Source organism: Drosophila persimilis, unplaced genomic scaffold (assembly GCF_003286085.1).
Source record: "Drosophila persimilis strain 14011-0111.01,24,50 unplaced genomic scaffold, DperRS2 tig00000715-arrow-arrow-pilon, whole genome shotgun sequence".
NCBI classification, from domain to species: domain Eukaryota; kingdom Metazoa; phylum Arthropoda; class Insecta; order Diptera; family Drosophilidae; genus Drosophila; species Drosophila persimilis.
In genome coordinates this window covers 263,533-289,000 of record NW_020825343.1, presented here as the reverse complement: position 1 = coordinate 289,000, position 25,468 = coordinate 263,533, and the positions used below count along the sequence as shown (strand labels likewise).

Here is a 25,468-nt window from a genome sequence, read left to right as displayed (position 1 = left end):
AGGCCATTCAAATAGAACAAAAACAAAAAGACTCTTTGCTTAAACATAGACAAAAACTAACACTACAAAATGGTATAAAAAATCCCCAATAATTATTAAATATGTGAAAGCAAATAGCAAATTTTCTATGTAGTATTTTTGCATAAAAGTTTTCAAAATTATTTGCAATTAGCTCTGGTTTTTTTTTTGTTTTTTGTTTTTTGCACATTTTGCATTGAGGTATTTAACGATTTATAGCAGGTATTAGGTGTACATAAATATATGTGTATTTGCAATTCTCATTCTCATCTTGTTTTCTTTTCTCAACTTTTTGCATCGCTTTCTTCTCTCATTGTCTTTTATGTTGCTACTTAATTTTGAGGGGAATTCCTCCCATGCTCTGGGGGAATGGGGGTTTCTTTTTTCTTTCTAATTATGGCCATATGATGGCTTCACATTTTTCGGTTTCCGTTTGGACAACGTTGGAAACTATAATTTAATAAACAACATTTTGAAGCTGCGCTTCTTCCCCTTCGGTGATGCCCCTTCTCACATTTCTCTTTCTTACGTTACGTTTCCAAATAAATATACAAAAATAGGTTTCTTTACAAGATTAACGATTAACTTAGGCTCTAAGATCTACCCGCCCCTTCACCCCGCCTAGACCCGGCACTGGGCCGCGAACTCGGCCATCAGGGCCGGAGACTTGAAGAACGCTTCCTGCTTGCCGTCGGGCATGTAGAGATCGCTGCGATCGTAGCACGTGGCCGTGGCCCCAATCTGTGTGAAATACTTGACACGCTCCCGCGAGTTGCAGTCGTCGCCCCAGACGACGGCGATCTGGCCCAGGTCCTTGGCCCGCTGCAGCATCTGGGCGGCGTTCTCGCCGAGGAAGTCTTCGGCATGGGGTGCGGTGCCGGCCAGCTCGAAGGCCTGGGCATTGTTGACGGCCGCCTCGAAGGTCCTCGTTCGTAGGTCAAGGAACGGCTGCCATTTCTTCGTCTGGCCCTGGGTGAGGTACATCACAGGAAAGACGTTCTGCTTGAAGCGCAACATGGTGCACATGTCGGCGTCGAAGCTGGAGAAAATGATGGGACGCCCGCAGCCATGCTGGATCACCTGGTGCAGCACACGGTCAGCAAAGAAGTTCTTGTCGATCGTCTGCTCGGCCTCGCTGCCACCGCCTTGGCGACGCTGCGGCCACTTGATTTCCACATCGATGCCCAGGGATTTGGGCAGCTCGTCGAGCACCTCCACGAGGCGCGGAAAGATGCGATGTGCGGGTCGGGACTCGGCATTGTGCGAGGGATACTCCACCACCCGCCCATTGATCACAGAGAAGATGCGCAGGCGCTTGAGCAGCTCATAGTTGATGTCCTTGATCAGGACGTATTCCAGTTGGTCCGGCTTGCTGATCTGCTTGCCAGGCGGGGCGGTGCGCAGGCCAAAGTCGTGATAAATCACTGGCACTCCGTCGGCCGTGAGGTGGATATCCAGCTCAATCATGTCCGCATGGTGCTCGTGGGCACTCAGGAAGGAGGCAATCGTGTTCTCCCTCTCCGCCGGGGCATCGGCAATGTAGCTCTTGCCGTTGCCGCGATGTCCCACGTCCAAATTGGGCCAGCTCTTGGGCCAATAGTGGGCATAGGTGGTCTTGAAGTCCAGCGGCGAGTACCGGTACGGCTGGACAATGACATAGGGCAAACGGAGTCGGGCCAAGGTCTCCTCGGCATCGCTGGCCGACTTGATGCGCAGATGGAGGAGTCCCTCGCTGCCCGTCAGCTCCGAGCTGACAAGATTGGCGCTGCCCAGGAGCTCGTTGGACATGGTGTAGCAGTCCAGACGGAAGTGCTGCTGCAGCATCTTCTCCAGCGGCACAGTTATGTGGAAGATGATAATGTCGCCCTTGGTATAGGGCACTCCGAATGTGGGTTGATTCTCCAGCTGACTCTTGCCGTACTCCTGCTTGGTGTACTCCACCTGGAGGCCAGCGGTCATCTCCACGGGCACGATCTTCAGCTGGACATGCTGGGGATCGAAGGTTTCGATGTCGTGCACTTGGAACATCTTCTCGCTGTTGAACTTGAGCTGGACAATCACCTCGTGATTGAGCCAGCCGCGATGGACCTGCGGCTTCAGATCCACATTGTTCGCGGTTATGCCGAACACGTCGATCTGGCTGCACTGAATCTCTGAGCAGGGACCCAGGGAGCGCGGCTTGAAGTGCGTCTCCCAGCGGCGGATCTGCTTGTAGCCGGACAGATCCTCCACGTAGACAAAGTAGCGGTATTCCAGCTGACGACACGACTGCAGCGGCACCGTGGCCTGCCAGTTGAGCTCGTCGAGAGAGTCCAGGGGCACGCAGCGCGAGAGCTGCCACTCGCCCAGGGCCTTCACGTCGCCAGTCAGTCCCAGGCGCTCCTCCGGCGCCAGGGGAGTCTCCAGTCTCACGTTGAACTCCCTCAGCGTCGGCTTGCAGGAGGCCCCGGCACCGGCACCTGCACCTGCACCGGTGACTGCGCCGGTGGCCGACGGCTCCAGCTCATTGGCCGTTCCATACTTGATGAGGGCGCCCGGTGGCACGGTGGCGGCCTCCACGTATGCGGCGCACTGCAAGGAGATGGAGGCATAGGCCAGGATTAGTACGGTGGTGTGCCACAGGGCCATCGCTCAGCAATGGAGACTAGACTACGACTGAGGGCACCGCTGCCAGCGGTCTCGTTTAATAAACCCAACCCACACTGTCTCGGAGCCGAGATTAAACGTTGACCCCTTGCGGATTTCGTTTCGCGCCCTGATAAAGTTTCACTAAGCGGAACGCCGAGTGTCGCCGTTCGATTTAAATCTCGCCCCCATTCCCCCCCTCTGGCTGAAGTATTTAGAAACGAAAACAGGTTCGCGCGATAAGCACGCGTTTTTAGTCGCCTCCGTGCCGTGCTCCAACGAGATCACGTGTTTTGCACTGAGGCTCTCGATTCAAAATCAGACTGGCTCACAGATTAATCTAATCAAAAACCCATTAAAAAGAAAATCTATTCTATTTAAGCAGCTGTGGTGTGCTGATCATTCAGCGCTATTTTTGAATACATTAAAATATTCCCAAGCCCGAGTCTAATCTACGTACGAGTACAATGTGTTTTGCGTAATGGATCTACTATACGTAAGCATATATCAAACAGTTAGATGACAAGAAGATAACCCCTCCGACGTCTATTGGGCAGTGATTTATTTCCTGCTAAAATTGATTTTATATTGCAGCGACAATCAATGTCAAAGTCATCAATGTTTTTCTGATAAACGACGGGGACTTTTCGGAGCTATGAATAGGTATATTTTAGAATGTTTCTCTTCCAATTATTCACAGTTCCACACATATTTGCACACACTGTTGTTCAATCAAATTTTGTTGGTGGCGAAAAATGCAAATAAAAGCACGCGTTTAGAAACGCTTCGCTCGATGTAAGCGTTTTACCTTTGAGCGAACCGCGTGAGATCCGCAAGGAATCAAAAGCACTTTTTGTTGCTGATGGTGGTGGTGGTGGTGGTGGGGGTGCTGCTGCTGCCATGGCAGTTGATTGGTGGTGATGCAACTTCTGCCTAGGATTAGCCGACACTTGCCGTGGGGTCTATGACAAATGGGCGATAAATAGTGCAGTCGCCATAGCCAAAGTTTATGTAAGTGGGCTGAGCAACCCATATATTATTTCCACAGACACGTGTCGAGAGCAGCCCCTACAGAATACACTAAAGAGGCCGCCACAACGCCACCCACCTATCGGGCAGAATGTACAGATCGGTTCTGCTGCCTCCACCGCCTTGGCAACATTTCAAAAGATAACTAGAAGAGACTGGGCTAAAGAGTCGCGTGAGCTAATGAGACCCCAAATCGGTGAAATCGGTATATGTATATAGTAGTGGTATAGTATGGTATATAGTTTTCTTAGTTCTTTCTATATTGTAGTTTTTCCGCCTTTATGTATTTTTGGCTGCTTTGCGTCAAAGCGCGGGCGCGTTTCTTGAGCGTTTCGCGCGCGTTTCTTCTCGTTCTTGGCACAATTAGCATAGCCTTGTAAATCAATCGGTGGGCCGTGCCGCCTCAGAAACGGCCAACAAATATCCAAAAGCTCTCCAATGGTTGTTTTAATTTTCAACGCAATCGTTTTGTTTTGTTTAAATTTCTGATTTCTCAACTTTATGCTAATTTCCGTGTGGGATTTCGAGCTTTTTTGTCGATTTTCTGACGCTCGCTCGCTGCGCCGGCTGACATTCACGTGTTGAACAATAATTACCGTAGCTTTAACGCACGCGCTCTCTACTCTCTCAAGCGTTTTCGCACATATGTTCTTTGTTATGGGAAATTTTAGAGTCGGAAAGCTTCTCTGCCGCTTCTTGGGAGGGAACTTTACTCCTTCTTACTTATACTTAGTCTTATCTTATTTTTAGCAAAAAAGCTCTGCTGGCCATCTGTTTGGCAGGGGGCTACAATTACAGCCTGATTTCTTATCAGGCCCCAGCTATAGGATCATATATCAGCAGAACGTTTTATTGCATCTATAAGCTGGAAATTGAATCTAATCGCATCCATCGCAAAGGCAGGAGGCACTTGAGGCACTTGGGGTCGGTCTCAGTCTCTCCCTCTCTGAAACCTCTCACAAGCACACAACTCCAAGCTAAATTGAATCACGTGAAACCTTATTGCAGCATGTGGCATGGCTCTGAAGAGCTTTCAAATTAAATAAACAGAAACGCTGCTGTCTATGGGGTGGGTCGATTGTTTTTACTTGGAAACAATTGAAATTGGAGGTTGGAGTTATATGAGTGCTACTCCACGATACAATTTCCGTTTCCCCTGAAATGACATCATAACAAAACAGACACTGCCATATCATTATACTATGCCGGACAGAATTCTATACAGAATGTAAATAAACACACTCTTAGTATTTCCCTTGTTGCCCATTATCTCCAAGACCAATTTAGTGCGTTAACCCTACACTCTCGCTCTCTCCCTCTGCCCCCTCAATATATTGATTTTCATATACTAAAGACCTGCAAATGTCTGATGACAACAGCAGCGACCTTCACAGACCCCCCAAAAAGTCAAAGCTCAAACACTTGCATTTTATACTAGAGACTATAAAACCATACACACACCCACACACACACATACCCAGCCACAACAATCGCTCCACTCCAACCATATATGTATGCATGTATCCCAAAAGTACAAATGATTTCTGGTTTTTAGGGTATAGGTTTTTGTTAATTACATTTTGCATGTGCTCGTCCGAGCTTTGGTGTTCCATCGGGGTCAATATCATGGGAACGGACATCTTACTGGGGTTTGGGTTTGTTTTTGTGTTTGAATTTTGTTTCAGGTAAGAGGTTGCTTTGGTCTGGTCTGGAGAACCAACGAAAAAAAACTTATATCACAGTTGATTAAATTATTATATTTTGCACTATACGCGCACTATATGCGCAATTGGTTTCCCTTTTGTTTTTTGTTTTTTAGCTAGGCAAGCATTTTGTACTTGGTTTAGTTTTAAGTTGGGGCTCTTTTATGGTTGCTCCTTTGTTGCTATTATTTATGTTTTTTGTTTTGTTTGGTTTGGTTTGGTTTTGGTTTTGGTTTAAAGGTTGGTTGGGACGCTGAGGACGGTCCGTCGTCACTGCTCCGACGTTGCAGTCGCAACTGTTTCAGGCTCTTTTGGTGTGCGCGCAATTTAAACGATTTCTTTTTATCGAAAATGTGTTGGAGAGCTTTTGCCTTTCGCGTTTGCCTCTTTGCCCGTTCCGTTCCGTTTTCTTTGTGTGTGCGAGAGGCAGAGGCAGAGGCAAAGCCAGACAACAGAGACAGAAAGAAACAGCGACGTTGGCGATTTAGGTACAGTTGCGGCTTGCTCGGGGCTTTTTCGAAAATGTTGTTGGCCTCAGAAAAACAGAAAAACAACACAACACACGATAATGAAACAATAAAAAAGATCCCATGAAGATTAATCGAATTAGCAATGCCCTGAAACGTTCGTCTAGAATCAGAGGCAGAATCATAATAAGATTGATGAAGAAGAGAGATTGCTAATTATTTAGCACAAGAGTCGAAAAGAGCGAATAGAAGAAATAGCGAATAGAAAAATACTATACATACATATGTATTTGGGATACGCAACTTATTTTAATTATCCAACAATCGACTTGGAATGCTGGAGTACTCTAGAACTATCAGTAGCGTTTCGTTCGTATCCCTTATTAACCTTAAGTACGACCGTCTGTAGATAAAATAAAAAACGTCCGGACTAAAGCCATAAAACACAATTCTAAACCAAAATATGTTACAAAAAATACTTTTCAAATAATTCCATAAATCAAGTCAAATTCGTAACACGGAAAATTCGTGGTATAGAATTCATTCGTTAAATAGAAAACTTCGTTGTATGGAAATTCGTAATAGAGAAGTTCGACTGTATATGGTCTGTGATAAAATACAATAACTCTAACCCCAACTTTAACTGGAAAACCCACCGAGCTACTTGAAGTTAGTAGGTAAACCCGTATACCCCTATCGATTAGGGTAGCTAACTATAAAACTCCTACCCATAGGATTTTGATTTAGTTTGCGTCGTACAGCAGAAAACACGCTATCTACCCAAAAACGCAAAAGCTCCCGGCTCACGGCTCGCTCTCGAGCACAGATGGGATGACGACACGAGAAATATAGTGGGGACCGGACCGGACTGCGGGAGCAGCAGAACCAGGGTGAGGGGAGGGTGGATCCATGCCACGAGGAGGGAGGCTTATTTGCTCCAAAGGCCAAAACGTGTTGGTCGTGTGCAGCCGTCAGACCTGCACGTGAATTGCTCTGTGCTTTGAGGGGCGTCGGCTGGCTGTCGGTGCCTGCCGGGCCCTCGTCGTAGTCGTCTGTGTAGTGTTTACTGATGCTGAATGGGCATCCGGACAAAAGCTCTCTCCCGCTTTGGGCAGCGTGGCATGGCATCGCTCTCCCACAAACCGGTTTGCGTCGGTTGTATGTCGATATTGTTGTTTTCCTTCAGTTCGGGTTTGTTTACATCCCACTCTGCTGATAAGACAAGAACTATACACTCCGAGCATTATTTTGAAGATATGATACGGGGGAGGGAAGCTTTTTCCGTGCGCAAAGTGGAAATTGCTTCGAAAGTAAAGCTTTCCCGGTCAAGGTCTTCAAAATACTACGTATCTGTCGATCCTAATCTAATAATTTCATTTCATGTTGCTAGGCGCCGTACAGCCTATGTACGTCCATGTAGTCGTCTCTGGCTGCCGGATATTATAAATAAAACTAAAGTGCCCTTGTTCTCGGCGCCTCAGTTCTCCCTTTTCTCAGATTCCTTTGTGCGCTCTCTCTGTCGCATTATGTGTTCATATACATACATATGTATACATTTCGATATGATTTATAATAATTAAGGTGTTATTTCTTTATATTTTAGTCTATAATCATTTTGCTATAGAGGCAAACAAACCGCCTCATCGGGTCCAAAGTACAATTTCTGCTTGCTTGCGTTTGCACGTTTAAATATTTAACGGTACGGCGGCCGCTCACGAAAGCTTTATTCTCGTTTGTCTCTTACGCACACCCACATTAGATATATGTACATACACACACTTATGTATGTGTGTGCCGCGCCCCTTCTGGGAAGCCATTCGCGTCTAATATTCAAATGAATCTCACTCCTGATACGATCTGATCCGATCCGATGCTATCCGACCCATCCGATCTGTGTGTTGTTTTCCTATGTGCATATGTATTTATGTATGTATGTATGTTGTTATCCAACATGATATCGGTCACGTTGCCTCTGGTGTTGTTCACCAAAACAATAATATTTTCGTGTTGTTTTATACAATAAACATATATTTTGTTTTTATGGCTACAGCTGCGACTGCCGGCTTGTTTACAGCTCTCTCGAATGATTCTTGGACCTTGTAACTGGCAAAGCAAAATGAACAAATATTTGGTTTAGATAAGCAGAAGGAGCACACCAGAAGGCACACAGTTTTCATTGTGCAACCAAACTGCTGTTCAACGATGACCTGAACAAGCACGTATCTTATTCCTGAGAAATGCACTTGTAATCATGTATAACTTATATATTGTAGAATTGATTACACAATTTGAATTTATTACAAAACCCACCCATATTTGCTAAAACGACACTTTCATATTCCAAAATATGATGGAAATCTAAGCTATAAACGTAGAGAACATCTCATACCTGGTGATCAGACATTTGATCAGTGGATCCTTGGATCCTTGGAGTGTTTTCCGAATGGCAATTGGCTGCCCCTGGGAAAGGTCGTTGCACTTGAAGCACTTGAAGCTTGATTGCTACACGTTTACAATGCCAGTAGGAAGATTGCAGCGATTGCAATTCTTATCACACGAGCGTCGAAACTTGTACTGATGATGTTGATGATGTCGATTTGAAAACCGTTGCTCCAACTTAGAGAGTACTACTAAATAGGAAGTCGCTCGGTGTCGATTTGGCCGCTTCCCCGTCGTACCAGACGTCCGAACAGCGTAAATACAATTAAATCAATTTAAAACAATAAAAGTAGAAGCAGCAACAGCAGCCGCAAGGCAGCAGCACAAAGAGACAATGATGGATGGATGGATGGATGACAACATCCCGGTGCAAAGATAAGCGAGAATGAGGCATCGTGTGGCTGGCTGGCTGAGTGTTTCGTTCGTGAACACTGGCGAGAGAATCGCGAGAGTGACCTAAAAGATTAAGAGATTATTAGAGTCCGGTACGCCAGTCTATAAGAACTTACATTTACAGCCAACTGTACCGTCATTCAAACACAACACACAACACAGCACCCACATCACGCTATTGGCAGAGTTCCCGTCTCCGTATCGACGGCGGCGTCGGCCGTGTTTGTCTCAATGTTTGCATTAGTTTTGGCTTCAGTCTTTAGTGATTCTGTGGTTGCCTCTACAGCGTCTGTTGCTTCTGCTGCTGCTGCTGGCGGTGCATTTTCATCAGTCTTTGTCTTGGCCTCACGCTCAAACAGAATGACCAGCTCCGTGTGTGTCGTGTGCGGGAACATGTCTACGGCCACAGCGGATTTCGGATAGAAGGGTTCGCCCTTGTAGTGTTTGGACTCCGGTCTGGCCAGCTCGATGAAGTTCCGCTTGGCGCTGTGTGGATTGCAGGAGACATACACCAGACGATTGATGGCACTCGCCGAACGAATGGCAGCAATCGAACGATTATCTACAGAGGAATGGAAGAATAAATTGGTTATTATACCCAAAGATTGATTTCTGATGGAGCTTACGCAGTCCCGCTCTGGGAGGATCCACCACGGCTATCAAATCGACTGGCTTTCCTGGCTCCTGCTCATACATCGCCTCCCGCACCATGCTCTTGATGAAGTCGTCAGCGTTGCCCGTGAAGAACTTGCAGTTCTTGATTCCGTTCGCTTCGGCATTGAATTGCGCATCCTTGATGGCATCTGGTACGATTTCCACGCCCAGGACCCGCTTGCAATGCTTAGCAAAGGCCAGGGCAATGGTCCCAGTGCCACAACAAATGTCCAGCATGGTTGTGTTCTTCGTAGGAGCCACCAGATCAATGGCCTGCTGATAGAGCACATTGGCTCCTTCCGTGTTGATTTGGAAGAAGGCCAGGGGACTGATGCGAAACTGGAGTCCCTGAATGGTGTCTGTGATGTGTGTGGTGCCCAGGATATGGTCGACGGGGTTAACCATCTGGCCAGCCTCGCGATGCTTGACATCCTGATAGTACAAGGAAGTGCACTTGAAGGTGGCATCATCCTGTTCACTCGCGTGCTCATAGAAGGACTTTAGCTCCTGCTTTAGTTCCTGCTGTTCGTCTTCACTCAGATTGGAGGAGTAGATGCCCGCCACCAGCATCAGCTCGCCCGTGGCGCTGGAACAGCGCACCATCAGCTGCCGGAAGTGTCCCACATTGCCATCTGGATTGAAGGGCTGGAATTTCGATTGCCTCACAAGTTTTTGAAAACTCTGGGCTGCCCATTTGGCTTGGTCGGGCAGGTGCGGCAGATCCTGAACCTCCGCCACCTCAACAGAGCCATCGCTGTAGCTGCCCAAGCGGAACCCCACCACGACTTCGCCTGCCGAGTTCTTGCCCACCGTAAACTCGTTCTTGTTCCTATAGCCATTGACCGTGGGCGAGGGCAGAACTTCATTGAATTTAAAGCTATCCAAATGTGGCTTCGCCTGGGGATTGATCTTCCTCAGTTCTTGGGTGTATTTCTTCAGTAGCGTGGACATTTCCTCCGATTTCTGCTTTAGTTGCTCATCGTAGGTGATACCCGCTAGTGGACAGGTGGCCTCTACGGCTGTGCGTTGACGTTTCGGCTTGCTATCGGTGGCACCTTCTGCCGCTCGCTTTTTCTGCAGTGGATCGGCGGATGCCTTTGCTGCCAGCGCCTTCAATACCCTTCCCTTCCACTTGTAGCCGTTCAGTGTCTCCAAGGCTCTCTGCTGGTCCTCCTGGGTGCGAAAGCACACAAATGCAAACTCCTTTCTGGTGGGGGACTTGATTTTCGTCATGTCCAGCTTCAATGTATTCTTCAGTAGCTTTTTGAACTCCTAAAACGGGAAGTGGTTTAGTGTCTTGAAAAGAGGAACATACGGATGTCTCTTGTTTACCCCAATGCCAAAGTACCCCATATTCTTCACTTCTATTTTGTATATTTCTGACGTAAACTCATTCCGCTCCAAATAGGCGTACTCCTCGCCGGCCTTTTCCTGGTCGGGCACGTCGTTGGAGGCAGATTGCTCTACCGCTGCCTCCTTTAGTGGGGCATCATTTGGCGGCACTTCAGAAGGCGTTTCTTTAATTACACTCTCCATTATAGTCCAATTCAAACGAAATTTGAGCAAAAAATATTCAAAACAAAAAACACGTGAAAAAACATGTGGAACCGATATTCCGATATTCCTCTGAAGCCCCCTCTATTTAAACAGTTCAACTACTTAAGGTAAATGGCGAAAAATATTAACGATTGTACATTCTTCTTGTAGATTCATGACATATTTCCTCTGAACGTAAAAAAAAAAACGATCTCTCTCCTGAACTTAGCTAAAATTATTAAATTATTCAATATTTTCGGTGGAAAATTAATATACCCGCTTGGCTTGTAATGGGTTAATTGGTGTCCGTCAAGGATTGGAAACCTTATTCCCCGATTTTGATTTTCCATCGAATATTACTAGCTAGATAGATCTCTCAGCTCTGCCCACATAAATTTATCCGATTGATGAATCAATGTTCTACAAAATAGGCAAATTTCGACGTGAATACCGTAAATGGTCAACCTGCTAGATGGAAAAAACATGAAAAGAAAAGAGATGCAAGCTTCTATAATATTTATCGCACTAAAATATCGGTATAAACATGCCGATAGCTAACAATAAGTTACTCGTAGATATAAAACCAGGCGCATATTTTAAAATTGAAACATTTCAATAATAAAACGTTTCTTATTTCGAATCAATTGTAAAAAGTTTATTTCGAACATTTTTCTTTAAGGCTATTCGCATTCTTTGACCTCTTCAAATCGCTCTAGGGCTCTATTTAGGATTTCTTGACGCTCAGCCAGCAGCTGTTGCATTTCGGGTTCATGTTTCATAATGTTTCCGATCTCCACCAGCAGCTCCGATGCCTGTTTGAGTTTTTCTGCGCACTCCACAGGGTCCTCCTCCACGCGCAAGGCCTGTGCCACGAGGGCCTCCTCCAGGTCGATCAGCAAATTGCCCCGAAAGATGCTCCAGCCGCCATCGAAAATGTTGGCCAATTTCAGGAGCTCCTCGCAGAGGTCCACTTTTCGACTGAGCGACTCTTCGCTGAGTTCTGTGAGGACACGACACTTGGGTTACTACCGTATACGGAAATCCCCGTCAACCGCCGATCTGCTTACCATCCATGGTGAATCCTGGAGCATTTCCATACAGCTGAGTGAGGGCATATTTCGCCTGAAGGACATGGGTGTTGGTCTCATGGAGCTCCACTCGATGGCGGTAGATGAAATCCTCGAAATCCACGGGTGTCGTCTTGTCCAGCGCCTCAATCTCTTGCTGGAGCTTGGCGTCCGAGAGCAGCACTTCCTTAGCGGATCGCTTCAAGTTGCATAGCTGGCACTTCCAGTTGGCCGTATTCTGGAGCGGATTCACGGAGATGATCTGCGGGAAAAACGTCCTATAAGAACATACCCCCTCGATCCATGCTGCTACTGACCTTTCCCGCCTTGCACTTAACGCATGTCTGTGCCCCGGCAAAGGTACCTAGCTCTGTGGGATCCTGACACCTGTCACAGGCGCAATCGAAACACTTGGCTTGCCGCAGGTGTAACCGTCGCTGGATGGTGCTCCTCAGGGGTTGGGTGTACGAAATGGTCAGGATCTCGCCCTTGGCAATGGGCCGCTTGGCCAGGAATATAATGTTCATGTCGTCGTCGAAGCGATGCCGCATGTTGGGCGCACAATCGTGTGAGATCATGGCCGCACCGGGAAAGAGAGCTCTCACCTTTCGCCGTTCTCGGGGCTGTCGCAGCTCGAAGGTGTTGGTGTCCAGGATGGCGGCAATGCGCAGGATATCCACCTCCGACCAATCGCGCATACCCAAAATGGTTTTGATGAACGTTATGAGATTGGCCCGCAGAACTTGGTACAGGGGTGTTGCCAGGCGCTCCTCGAGGTGATCCTCCAGGGCGGAGAGGCGGGCAAAACCCTCGGGATCGCTGGCCTTCAGCTGCATGCAACGCAGCAGCATAATCACGCAGTAGGCGGACTCCTTGCGCTCGTCCTCGCCGGGCGTGTAGTTGATCTTCGACTGAAAGTTGCTGCCGGACATGAGCTGGCACTCTGCTCGATGGTGGGACGACTCCTCGCACTCCCTCCCGCACAGCGGCCAGCTGCAGGAGCTGCATTTGTAATAGTTGCCTCGCTGCTTCTGCGGGGCTAGCAGATTCCGATGGCAGCCCAGGCAGATGGGCGCCGAGGCCACCTTGGGACCCAGCAAGAGGGGTGCCTCCCTCAGGATCTCCTCCCCAATCTTGACGTCCCTGGTGGCGCGCAGATGCCGGCCCAGCGTCTCGTTGGTTGCCACCTCATAGCACTTGCACTCGCGCTTATGACCCTGCTTCCAGTGCTCCTTCTGGTGCTCCCGGCTACAGTAGACCACGCTCCGGCAGGCGGCACACAGCTGCGAGGCTTTCGCCTGGCACAGGGCACAGGATGTCAGCGATGAGGACATTTATGATCTGATACGATGGTAATCTTCCACTGATCTTCGGACTAATCTTCCACTGTCCTCTCACTGTATCTTTTCCTGGATCGCCGTGTGTTTGCGTAATGCGCAACGTTTGAAAATTCACTGAAAATCCAACATTTCTACATCTCTAGTGTTCTGTTTTCGGACTCTACTCGCGATCTGCGATCTCTGTCTGCGAGAACTTGTATTGTTTTGTGGCTCTGCTGCCAAAAAATAAATCCAATCCAATGGGACGCTCGAGAGAACTCCTCTCTGGCTCTCTCCGATCTCCGATCTCTTGTCACATGGCGCACGACGATTTAAATTTAGATCTTATATCTCTGTGTTGTGCTGTGTCGTTGTTTCAGAGCCAAGACAATGTCCAATTTGTACGGCAACATTATTAATGCCTTGGCTAAAAGTTGATATTTTTCTGCAATTCTCTGCAATCAGCTAGCTTTTGTCTTGCAGTCAGTCCAACGGCAGTCGTAGCAGTCAGAGTTTGTCTGACGCCTTCCTTTCAAATCTATGAGAATAATTTTGGCCTGGTGTGGTTTTTCAAGCTCATATTTTAATATCTCTCTAAAAGATATTTGTAAATATAATGAGAACCGAAGTCGGCCAACAGCATAAACATTCATTTGCCGAAAGAGTTTCATCCAAAAGTCCACCTGAAACTTTTCTAAATTTATAAAAAATGGTGATCCCATAATTGTCCCCCTTCTATAATAATTATTCAAAAAAAAACAATTCTCGAAATCAATTAATTCCATTTTAGCAATTCAATAATTTATTTAGTATTTCTCATTATGTTTAATGTTTAATTGGAAATCAGTCTTTTTTATTTAAATAAGAGTTAAATGCATTTTGTTTTTGTGCTTGTTTCGTTTCGTTTCATTTCATTTGATTTGATTGGATTTAAATTGATTATTTGATTGATTGATTTAAAAAAAAAAAGTTCTCTCATAAAATACGTGGTATACAAAAAAACTATAAATTGAACTAAAATTGTTTGTTTTTTTTGTTGTTGTTAAGTTGCATTGTTGCTTGTCTTGTTGGCGGTTAGTGTTAGAAACTAATAATAGGGTTTAAAATTAAGTTGGCTTTAAAAAAAAACATAAATATACACGATCGATCGGTAGAAGATAACTTAAAACTCTCATAAGGAGATACTTAGATACATCTCCATCTCCTTCTCTCTCTCTCTGCCTGTCTCTTTCTATACACCTAAGAAGCGCTGCATAAAATTTCATATTATAGACAACAATTTCATTTAATAATTTTCACTAAGCAATAGAGTCATTTTCCACACATTTTCCTTCGGTTTTTGTTTTAGTTTTTTCAGCAACGCAAAATGCTTGGGGCAACATGCTGCCAGCTCTCTGATACGTGATATGTGTTGCGGCAGCATGCTGCTAGGTCGGTTAGCATAGCAAAAAAAAGCATACGAATGTGTTGCCAAGGCAAAAGGCGCGTTAATTTTGGTTTCTTTTTTTTTTGCATAAGCTACAAGAAGGCTATATACGATACGATATATGCATGTATTTGTGTATGTGTACACCCCATAAACCCCATTTGGGGCAAGGAGTCGTAAGTGGTTACCAAACGAAGACTGGGAGGAGTGGAAGGATCCCCCTCGTTTCCAGATCCTCTTGTAATATCGTTTGCTGATTCGAATACATATTTTGTTGGGGTGGTATTTTGTTGGTTTCGTAGATGGATGATAAATGCTAACTTTAAATTACAATTGGCGCTACATTAATCATTAGATTAGACTGAAAACATAAGCAACATTCAAAAATACATAGTTTATAGTTTCATTCGTTCTAGTGGTAGTCATCCTTTCTGTGGTTTCATTCAGACATCCTGCTGCTCCTTGAAGTGATGGTAGTGATGGTGGATGTGCTCGTGCACATAGCGATGGATCATCGAGCTGGAGGCACTGGTGTCCAGCTCCACCTCTTGCTCTTGCCCCTCATCGGCCTCCAGGGCCTGCTGCTGTTGCTGCTTTCCACCACTCTCGGTGACGGCCTCGGCCACGGCCTCACCCACATCGTCGTTCAGATCGATGAGGGTATCGGTGCTGACCACCTTGCTGGGTGTGCTGTGAGTCAGCGGTGGGCTGGCCGGCAGATCCTCCTCCTCGCTGGCCAAGAGGTGCGCGCACTCCAAGGCATCGCCAAAGATTTTGGAGCCTGCGGAACTGGAGCTCGAAGTGGGAGGACGCTGCTCTGCTAGAGATTCCTCCTTCGGTTTCAGTGGCTGCTGCTGCTGCTGCTGTTGGTTCTGTTGCTGCTGTTGCTGCTGCTGCTGCTGATGGTGATGCTGCTGCTGCTGCTGCTGCTTGTGGCGATGCCGACGCTGCTCCCGCTCCTTCTGCTGCAGCTGTTCGCTGAGCTTGGCATAGATGAGATTGCCGTAGTTCTTGTAGTCCTTGCTGGACCGCTGCTGCTGTTGCTGCTCCAGTCGCTGGTAGCCTTGCAGCAGGCTCTTCTGATTGTGACTCTTCTTGGGTATGGGCTGCACTGTGGCCACATTGCTCGGCGTCGGCGGTGGCGAGTGGGCGGCCGATCCGCCGCCACAGATTGTGGCATGCAGGAACGAATCGTAGCCACAGAGATTTAGCTTGTTGTGGGCACTGTTGTGACTGTGCTGGGCGGCCAGTACGGCCGGATTAATGGCCAGCTGCTGATGGTAGATGGGTATGTGCGGTTGGGGATGGTCGTGTTGATGATGACCTCCCCCCACCTCGATGACCGCCGGAGGCGCTGGCACCTGTGCCTGTGCCTGTGCCTGTCCCTGTGCTTGTGCCTGTGCTGGCACCGGAATGCTGCAGGTGGCTGCCGCCGGATGGTTGCTGCTGGACAGGGACAGAGACAGGGTGCAGGGTGGGGGGCTGCAGCTGAGCTGAGACTGGGGGGCGGCAGGACTGTGGTTGGCAATTAGTGTTGGAATTTTCGATCCCGTACTGGAGCGTTGGCGTTGCTGTTGTTGTTGTTGTTGTTGTTGTGCTGCCGGTTGCCGTATGGGACTCACATTGGCTTGGGGTTTTCTGTGTGTGTGGCAAAAACAATTTGACTTCAATTAGTAGCTGGTTGGCTGATTGCATGGGCTATTTGTCAGGAATGGTTATGGATGGTTAGTGATTCAATTAGGGATCCGAGTGGGGAGGGGGGGGGAATGGGTCGCCAAAAAGTTTGCAGAACAAAAGGAAAATGCAAAGAGCAAATGATTTATGGTTGATTGGGTGATTGTGTGTTGGGGATTGGTGATTGCTGATTGGCGATTGGCGATTGGGGATGCTGCTGCTGCTTACCCATTCAGCTGAAAACACAGGCGATTCTTCTCCATGCTCTCCCTGATGATGCTTATCAAATCGTTTCGATTTAGAGCCGATTTCCAGCACTCGGCCGACTTCCGCTGCTGCTGCTGCTGCAGCTGCTGATGGTGGGATTGATGGGCGGGCCGTGGCTGGCGCAGCTGCACTCCGTCCAGCATTAGCTCCCCCGCCAGGGGCGGTGGCGACACCGAGGCACTCTTGTGTGCCGCCTGTGGCTGCTGCTGCAGCGACTGTTGCAAATGGCGGTTCTGCCAATTGCCCGAATCATTGCCCACCGAGAGGCTGCGCTGGCGCGTCTCCAAGCAGTGATCCTGGTACTGTTTTTTGTGGTTCAATTGTTGGTGGTGGTTGGTGATGGTTTAACCAAAAAATAAATATACAAATAAAACATAATTCAATTAAATAATAATTAAAACAATCAAAATGAATGCAGAACAAAGCAAAGCAACAAAAACAAAAACAAAATGCGACTTTTGGGTTTTGGGTCTTACAATGGAGGGTGGGGGTAAGGGTCGGGTGGGGTCGGGTCGGTCGTTGTGGCCATGAATGGTTTGAGTCGTTTCGTAGCCACAATTCGATTTTCGGATTTGATTGGATTGGATTTGGGAGTTTTTTTGTTTTTGCCATGATTTGTTTGTCTGTTTTACCTTGTGCCTACCTTTTGTTTGCGCGCCCTCCGCAACATCTTCACGCGCTGTGTGGCCTGCTTCATGTAGATGTCCTGCTGCCGCTGATGGTGCAGCTGGCGGTGCGATGAAGGACAGTCGGGAATCGTGGCCTCGTTGCCCGCTGCCTGTGTATCCTGTTTGAGATTCAACATATTCTCGTAGGTATTGTCCGGCGTGTCGGCACAGCACAGCTGCTGCTGCTGCTGCTGCTGGTGCTCCAATTTGGCGCCGCTCTGGTTCTTCTGGTATCTGCCGTGATGATGGTGATGATGGTGGCTCTTGCTGCCAGCACCCTTGCTGCCGCTCCCACTTGGCTGCTGGTCTGCTGCATGCGACTCCCTCTCCCTCTCTCTCTCTCTCTCTTTCTCCTTCTCCTTCTCCTTTTCGCTGTTGCTGTCATCGTCCTCGTCGTCGGACTTAATCAGTTTGCGCGGTCGATACCGATGCTGGCGGCGTGTGCCGGCGGATGTCGTTAGCGCTCCACCGCCGCCGCTGCCGACGTTCATTTGTTTCGACATGGCTGCCAGGCCCGTGGGCAACTTCTTCAGTTTGTTGTTGTTGCTGTTGCTGTTGCTATTGTTGTTGTTGCCGAGTGCTGCCGCTGGAAGGGGCACAGAAGCGGGGACAACGCCCATCGCCATCGCCGGCTGCTGTGCGGATTTCGATTTGCCCTCGGGACTGACGGTGAGGCGCACATTGATTGTCTTGCTGCCACAGTGGGGCACCACCACGGACTTGCCAATCGACTCGTATATGGTATACACAATCCCCACAATGTCGTCCTTTGTTATCTTGCCATGATGCCCGTCCAGATCGTAGAACGTGAACGAGAACTGCAGCGGCTGCGAGGACTTGCCACCCTCCACGGATACGTCGCAGGTGAATTCCTGAATGGATAGATTTTTTTATGAGTACGAGATAGATTGGAAATGAATAGAGTGATGGGGGTGACAGGGGGAGAAATGGAAATTCTCTACATTCTATCTAACAACACCAGAGACCACTTCGTGGCATCGTAGTGCTAACAATTTCCCGCACCACAACTGCAATCAACTTTTGGCCAACAATTTCTGATGCAGTAGCTGCCACAAACAAAAATTGCTAATAAACCTTGCAACATTTACAAGCATACATCTAACTATTCCGATTGAAGGTGCAACATGTTGTGGTGCCACACATAAAAACAAAACAACAATTAGGACAGAGAGAGGAGAGAGAGGAGACCACTGAAACCAGTCGAAAATTGTGGCCATAATTTGACTAAATATTTAATTTGCTTGCCACTAAAGAAGCAGAGTGGCAGTGGCAGTGGCAGTGGCAGCAGAGATTCTAAAGGGGTGCTGGGTTGGGGGGCGGGGATGGCCCATTACCATTGATAAAGTGCTGCCCAAAGCACACAGCATCCAAAACAGTTGCCACTCTCCTGCTGCTCCTCTCTCCCTCTCCCTCTCGTATAAATAAATATAATTTTCTTTTTGGCTGCTGCTGCTTCTGCTGCTCTCCTCTCGGTTTGTAGATTTTTAATTGCCTCTGAGTGCTTTTCGTGTTTGTTGCTTTGCTTTTAATGGTTTTTATTGAATTTTAATGTTTTGATATTTTTTTGGCGAACAGAACAGGCACTGAACACCGAATAACAAGAGAAGAGAAGAAGAACAGTAGAAGACTCTCCATAACAGCAGCAGCAGAGGAAGAGAATGCTCCATCCTCAGTGGGTGGTAATTGAAAATTGCCGGCGCCCTTGTGTTAATGAAATACTTTTTCCCGCCTCCCCTCCCCTCCCCTCCCCTCTGAGACGAGTCTTTGTGGGGTGGAACAGCAAATGGAGAGTGAAGCAGCAGCAGCCATTGAAATTTTAATTAAAAGCACATTGAAATGTTGAGTTTATGGCCGATGTGCGTTGTGGCCCAGTGGGCCATGAGTTATGGCCAACACAGAAGCAGGAGGAGGGGGCAGTAATAACAGCATGCGAGTGGATTAAACTTGACCAAAACAACAACAACAACAACACAGCACCCCACAACACCTGGCTAACAAATGGAAGAACAAACATCATTTAATTTATCATCATCACATATTTATAAGCAGGAGGCCCCTGCGATTGGGGCCACAAGCAGGTAAATGAATACCCTTTCCCAAGAGCGGAGCAGCAGCAGCCACCAATAATCTCCTCTATCCATCTATCGGAATACACTTAGATGTCGTCACCACATCTGCTCTCTTTCGAGGACCATCCGTCTGTCTGAATGCATGCAAACGTTAGCCAACTCCTTCGAGCGCTTCTCTCTCTGGATGGTCCTCACTACAGCGACAGACGACGTCACCTTATAACAACATTCATCTTAAATATTCTCTCTCACTGCCCTCTTACTGCTTACATTGGCATTGTTTCGCCTCCTTCTCTCTCTCAGTGTGGCCGTGCAGTTTGACATACGACTGGAAGTGTCACGGCCACGCCCTCTAGCCCTCTAGCCTGTGCTTGCTCTATGCCAAAGCCAGGAATACCCTTATCTGCTTTCAGTGTATGAGGAAGGAGTGCAAGTGAGTGCTCCATAAATATTTGGGTTATGAAACACGATGGGAATAATACAAATCCATAAATTCCGCCATAATTGAATGGGAGAATTGGAAATCAGAATCAGAATCAGATTCGGAATCAGAATGGACTATAAAAATAAATGTTTATTGGATTTGGTTGGGGTTGGGGTTGGGGTGGGGCGGTTATGCTTGGCAATTGATAATCTAATAAGCTTATCAAGTTATGGGTATGATGGAGTGATGGACTGATTGACTGATGGACTCACCTCCAATCGGATGCGCTCCTCCTTGTGGTGATGCAAGTGACGCGAATGCATCTGCTGATGGGCTCCATGTGGAGCGGCTGCGGCTGCCGCTGCCGCATCGACCACATCCTCATCGACGCCTGTCGCCGCAGCCGCCGTCTGTTGTTGTTGTTGCATATTTGCATATTTGCCGTGCTTGCCCCCGGAGCTGCTGCTGATGCGTAAATGCTTCGTGTGGCTACCACTACTGCTCATGTCCTGCGGCAGCTGCTGCTGCTGCTGGTGGTGGTGGTGCCTGCTGGCATGGGTATGGGGCATGGGCATGGCCTGATGATGATGCTGGTGCCCCTGCTGCTGCTGCTGCTGCAGCTGCTGCTGTTTGTTGCTTGCCGTACCGGAGGCATTGCCCGGTGGCGTGGTGATTATATTAACCACCGGCGATCGCAGTTGTATATTATTGTCACGTTCGCTGACCAGCAGCAGGTCGGGCGGGGCGCTGCACGAGGAGGAGGCACGCACCTGGTGATACATCAGCTCCTCGGAGTCTGTGGTGCATTCCTGGACTGCAAAGACACCAGGGAGAAGAGGGGGAAAGGATACTTTTAATTAAAATGCAAAGTGGCATGAAATTGTCGGCATCAAAACAGCGCTGCCACCCCTACACCCCTCCCCCCAGCGGCTGCTGCTACTTCTCTTCTTTGGCGCTGTCTAATCCCCCACAGAAAAGCCCAGACCCCATTTCCATTTTGCCCATTTCCCCATTCCCCTGTTGGCGGCTTTTGGCGCCTTTGACGTTGGCTGCCTTTCGTTGGCGGCTTTTGCAATTTATTTGCAATTTGCACAAAGCGCATTACAACAGCAACAACGGGTCGCACACAAAAGTTTATGCCCCAACGCCAACACAAAGCGATGGCGACCAGGCGGCCAATGCCCCACCCCCACCCCTGCCGCTACCGCTGCAGTCTGGCACCCCCCTCTAGACACTTGAAAGGCGACTGTTCGGAGAGCATTCCTAATTAATGACGTCGTCGTCGTCGTCGGCGGCGGCGGCGGCAGTGGCGGCAGTCAAAGTTTTCTTTTCTTTTCTGTTGTGTTTTTTGGTTTTCTTTCAATTTTTAATTGAAATGGCTACAGTACTATCTGGCTGCTGTGGCTGCTGTGGCAGCTGTTGGCCAACAGATGAGCAGTCTACCACGCTACCAAGGCCTTTGGTCTCGGTTTTGGATCCATTCATTACTCATACGACGCGTAGACCACAGCAAGGTGGGAGAAATAGGAGAATAGCTGAACGACGGAGTGCTTTCTTTATCCACAAACATGTGTACATACAATATCCACTTTTTATCCGTGAAAATAATAACTTGATAAACTTCAAAGACCCGAAGGTCCAAACCCTCCACTTGACACACAGAAATCCCAGCCACAGGCCCAACCTCACTAGCCCCAGTAGCACCATTCGCATTTAATTTACTTCTCTTCTTCCTTGGCCACCCACAAAACCCCACACCACAACCCACCACCCACCACGCACCACCCACTATTCGCGGCCATTGTATCTGCTGCTGCTTCATTTTAATTAATTAGCGTGCTTAAAAACAAAAACAAAAAAAGCAAAAATAACTAAAGAAAATTTCCACTTCTCGCCTTTGCCCCTCCTCTCCTCTACTCTACTCTCCTCTCCCCTCATTCTCCACTTTTCGCAGCTGACCTAAATTTGTGGTTTTCGCATATTTCGCATTTCGCTTTTCATTTCTCATTTGAGAGCTGCGTCCTTGCCGGGCAGGCCCCGCCCAGCAGGACATGGCTTTTAATTGCATGAACATTATGCAAGCAAAGCAGTCCCAAGTTTCCATTTTGTGTAATTTTCCCTTCATTCTTTCATTTCTTTCTGTTGTTTTTGTTGTTATCCCCGGCAGGATTGCGCCAAAAGAGTTGCCGCTGCCGTTGCTGCTGAGGTGGCGACAATTGAAGACAATTAGCCAAAGTGCCTGGGAAATGAGCTGGTTGTCGAGTCCTGGGCCAAGTCCCTGTAATTGTTTGCACTGCGGCATTACGATAGCACACAAAGTTGCGGCAGTGGGAGTGGCAGTGGCTGTGGCGGGGGGGATGCGGCATGCCGTATGTTGACCCAGTTAACACTTGACAATATAGAATTGTAGGTTACCTCGTCTGCCTTGAGAGTGCTTTTCCACAGAGAATATCCCCAGAAACGTCACAAATGCCACCTGCTTTCTATATTTTTCGTAACATTTTTGTGTTAAATTTTGTGTGTGTTTTATTACGGGACAATTTATAACATTTTGTTGTTGGTTTTTTGTACAATTTATGCGCATTTTTGATTTGCACCACAAAACCCAGTCGCATTGCCAGTGCCACACAAAAAGTTCATTAATTAATTATGCAAATCTTTCATAGAAAACTTGTGTTATCTACAGCATCAGGCAGGGACTTGATAATTACACATAGATACGTAGATACATAGATACATAGATACAACACCCCTCCCCATAAACCACAAAGATATGTTAATCAAGGGCCTACAGCACACGTCCCACATTCTACATCTCTGAAGCGGACTTTAATTGAGACCAAAAGCCAAGATCAACGAAAACCACTACCACACGTTCGTTCGGTGTTGAGGGACCGAACATTACTCATACGCCACGTAGGCCGTATTCAATTTGGGCTGTTGCTGTTGCTGTTGTGCTTTTCTTTTGATAGATAAGCCGCCAGCCGTGACGTTCCATTTATCATAGAAAATTCATGAAGCTGCTGCTGCTGCTGCTGCTGCTGCGGTCACACATTTCGACATGGCCTTTGTGACCCCACCTCCCCCCAGGTGAACCGTGAGCCGTGTGCGCCTAGAAGCCCTTGGAGCTCTTGGCCTCGGCTTTGGCTTCGGCCTCATCTCATCTCATCTCATCTTGTCTCGTTGTTGGGCAATGCTGGCCGTGTCTATTGCGGTCGTCATAGTCATAGGGATTGGAAGTGAGGCCGTGGTCCGAACGTCTTGATGGGGCTAATCATTTTCATTTTCATTTCCATTTTCTCTGCCGTGCCGTGCCCTGTCGTGCCCTACCCTGCCCTGCCCTGCCCTACGCACACATTACGCAAATGTACAAATTCAATTCATTTTGCCGCCGTAGGCTTGGGGGCACCAGCAGTATCTAGTATCTAGTATCTTGTATGTGAGGGGCCCTGTTGGATACTGGACTTTTTCCTTATTTTCTCTCGTCTTTTTGGACTTGATTTGCTGCGAGTTTCATTAGGTTTTGTACCTATAGTATTTATGTACTTTTTTGATCCATTTAGATGTTTTATCAATCACACCTCGAGATTGTTTTTGCGCCACGGCGACCCCCTTTTATGAGTAACAATTGAAAAGGCATTTTTTGTAGGTCATCGGCGAGTCGTGCATGCCCCCAGGGCTCTCTGAGGCTGTCCGGCTGCCACTCTGGCCATTCTCCTTTCAATTTGTGCCTATATATCGTGTATGTATGTATGTATGTATCTCTGTATCTGTTTTGGAGTGGCTTAGGCCAAAGTTAATTTGCAAGGCGGCATTTTTCATATCAGACGCCAAAATGCTTTCCTGATGACTCAACAACAACAACAAAAACAAGTTGATTCCCATTGTGTGTGTCGGGTCGGCCACTTGAGAGCAAAAAACATGTTCTTTTGGTTTATCTTGGCGCCACGATCGTCGGCAAAGGCCGTGCGCGGTATTTGCTCAAAAAAAAAAAAGAAACACACACACACAAAAAAAAGAATGCTGAAAGAAACACAAAGGCGATAATTAAACGCAAAACAAAGCGGCCAAGAACAGAGAGAGAGGGGGAGAAAGAGAGACATAGCAGAGAATCTGGGAACCCGAGATCAGAGGCCCATCAACTGGTGGACCTTTAATTAGAAAAAGGTGTACCCACGAAAGCACACGCGATAATCGCACAAAAGAGTACCAAAAGTTGCATCCAAGAAGTGACAAGAGCCACAACTCCACGACCAACTATGGCACGGAGAGTGGCCAAGTGGCAGAGTGGCAGAGTGGCCGCGTGGCCGCGTGGCAACCACTATTTATTAGACTGATGATGTGCCAAGACCCATGGCCAAGCCAGAAAAGATATAAACCAAAGATAAAACTTCATAATTGCGTCTCTGTGTGGGCCAAAGACACACACAGGCACACCGAAAACCGAAAACTGAAAAAAAACGAAAAAAGTTGTTGCTTTTGCTGTTTCTGTTGCTGTTGCTGGCCAAAGATATCTCGTATCTCGTATCTGGCATGTAAGTGTTAATGAAGTTAAGTGTTTTTGACGCGAATGACGACCGACCGGCAATAACAAAAGCAACAAACAATTAATGAGAAGTCGCATACGGAGCCAAACACACAAAAGAAATGCTCGGCCCTCTATGATAAAGATCAACACACACACACACCCATACACATGCCAAAAAGAAACAAACCAAATACTAGACCATACGTGAAAAAGTTGTGAGAGAAATGCTTGGGGCTAAAGGGCTCCCACGGAGGGAGGGAATCTAACGAATGCCAGAAGTTAAGCAACTTTGCAAATGAGTCCAAAAGAGACCCAGATCAGAGTTAGCTACGAGACTCCTTCGCTTGTCTTGCACTTGGCTTGGCATCTTGGACATAAACCCTGCCGCCTGATCACTTGCTGATCACTTGCCGATCACCCGCTGAAGGATCAAGTGCTTTCCAATTAGTGTGTTTTTGTTTTGTTTTTTATAGCAATTTTTTGTCCGACACTTGACAATTTACAACCACAATTTGGCATGGCATCGCATGGCACTTATCGATGGTTTGGTTGGGCAATGGGGCCGGCAAAAATCAAACGAGTCCCACAAAAAAAAAAAAAACAAAAACAAAAACAAAAATATATTTCACTATCAGCCCCAAGAAATCTGCCTCAATTTTTGTTACCCACTTTTATTTTCACTCTGTTGTTGTTGCCGCAACGCGACGTAGCAGAAAATCTTATCAGGTGGAAGGGGAGTGGGGAGTGGGGCGTGGGGAATGGGGAGTGGGAATGGGAATGCTTGCTAAATACCAGTAGCAATTATTTCGAGGGGGAAAGAGGCGCTGAGTCCCAGACTGGGGGCTGGCGGCTGGTGGCTGGCGGCTGGCGGCTGGCGACTGGGGTCTGGTAACGTTTAATTAAACGCCGATAATCGATGCGCCTACCCAAACAGTTACACGATGGCCCCGTGCTCCCCCTTGCCCCCGCCCGCCCCCCTCCTTTGGCTTATCAGCCGTCTGAAGTTCAGGGCGAGCGTCATCATCGATTGGCGGTAGCAACGGCGGTGGCAGGGACAGGGGACAGGCTCTCTATGGCAGGGCAGGCACAAAGTATGCCAACTATTGGCAGTGGTTGTCGACAATCGATTGCAGTTTTTTTT

The 25,468-nt window shown here is 47.6% G+C and overlaps 4 protein-coding genes across 8 annotated transcripts in view; all 4 read right to left on the bottom strand.

Moving 5' to 3' along the window:
* Positions 1–430: 430 nt before the first annotated feature.
* Positions 431–8,337, bottom strand: LOC6601503 (glycerophosphocholine phosphodiesterase GPCPD1). 3 transcript variants are annotated; one of them, XM_026992230.1, is made up of 2 exons: positions 3,452–3,691; positions 431–2,589 (listed from the first exon to the last, which is right to left on the bottom strand). In XM_026992230.1, exons 1-2 carry the CDS (start codon positions 3,674–3,676, stop codon positions 640–642), a joined length of 2,175 nt encoding a protein of 724 aa, XP_026848031.1. In that variant the 5' UTR covers positions 3,677–3,691; the 3' UTR covers positions 431–639. The 3 variants fall into 3 exon arrangements, with proteins under 3 accessions (XP_026848031.1, XP_026848032.1, XP_002026565.2); XM_026992231.1 differs by lacking the exon at positions 3,452–3,691 and adding an exon at positions 8,232–8,337 and having other exon boundaries at positions 445–2,589; XM_002026529.2 differs by lacking the exon at positions 3,452–3,691 and adding an exon at positions 5,250–5,372 and having other exon boundaries at positions 640–2,589.
* Positions 8,338–8,428: 91 nt separating this feature from the next.
* Positions 8,429–11,106, bottom strand: LOC6601502 (tRNA (uracil-5-)-methyltransferase homolog A). The gene is made up of 4 exons (XM_002026528.2): positions 10,661–11,106; positions 9,301–10,600; positions 8,791–9,236; positions 8,429–8,737 (listed from the first exon to the last, which is right to left on the bottom strand). The coding sequence occupies exons 1-3, from the start codon at positions 10,862–10,864 to the stop codon at positions 8,845–8,847; spliced, it is 1,896 nt and encodes a 631-aa protein (XP_002026564.2). The 5' UTR covers positions 10,865–11,106; the 3' UTR covers positions 8,429–8,737; positions 8,791–8,844.
* A 398-nt stretch (positions 11,107–11,504) lies between these two features.
* LOC6601500 (SET domain-containing protein SmydA-8) lies at positions 11,505–13,428 on the bottom strand. Its single transcript, XM_002026526.2, has 3 exons — positions 12,249–13,428; positions 11,932–12,193; positions 11,505–11,864 (listed from the first exon to the last, which is right to left on the bottom strand). Exons 1-3 carry the CDS (start codon positions 13,263–13,265, stop codon positions 11,545–11,547), a joined length of 1,599 nt encoding a protein of 532 aa, XP_002026562.1. The 5' UTR covers positions 13,266–13,428; the 3' UTR covers positions 11,505–11,544.
* A 757-nt stretch (positions 13,429–14,185) lies between these two features.
* LOC6601499 (protein naked cuticle) overlaps positions 14,186–25,468 on the bottom strand; it is a 40,725-nt gene continuing 29,442 nt past the window's right edge. Inside the window, exons 2-5 of one of the 3 annotated variants that reach the window (XM_002026525.2) lie at positions 20,072–20,613; positions 17,261–18,157; positions 16,579–16,919; positions 14,186–16,314 (exon numbers count right to left, since the gene is read on the bottom strand). In XM_002026525.2, coding sequence (XP_002026561.1) covers positions 15,120–16,314; positions 16,579–16,919; positions 17,261–18,157; positions 20,072–20,613 — 2,975 coding nt within the window. In that variant the 3' untranslated portion in view covers positions 14,186–15,119. Of the gene's footprint in view, positions 16,315–16,578; positions 16,920–17,249; positions 18,158–20,071; positions 20,614–25,468 lie in introns of all 3 variants that reach the window. The other 2 variants (XM_026992225.1, XM_026992226.1) reach the window with 2 other exon arrangements.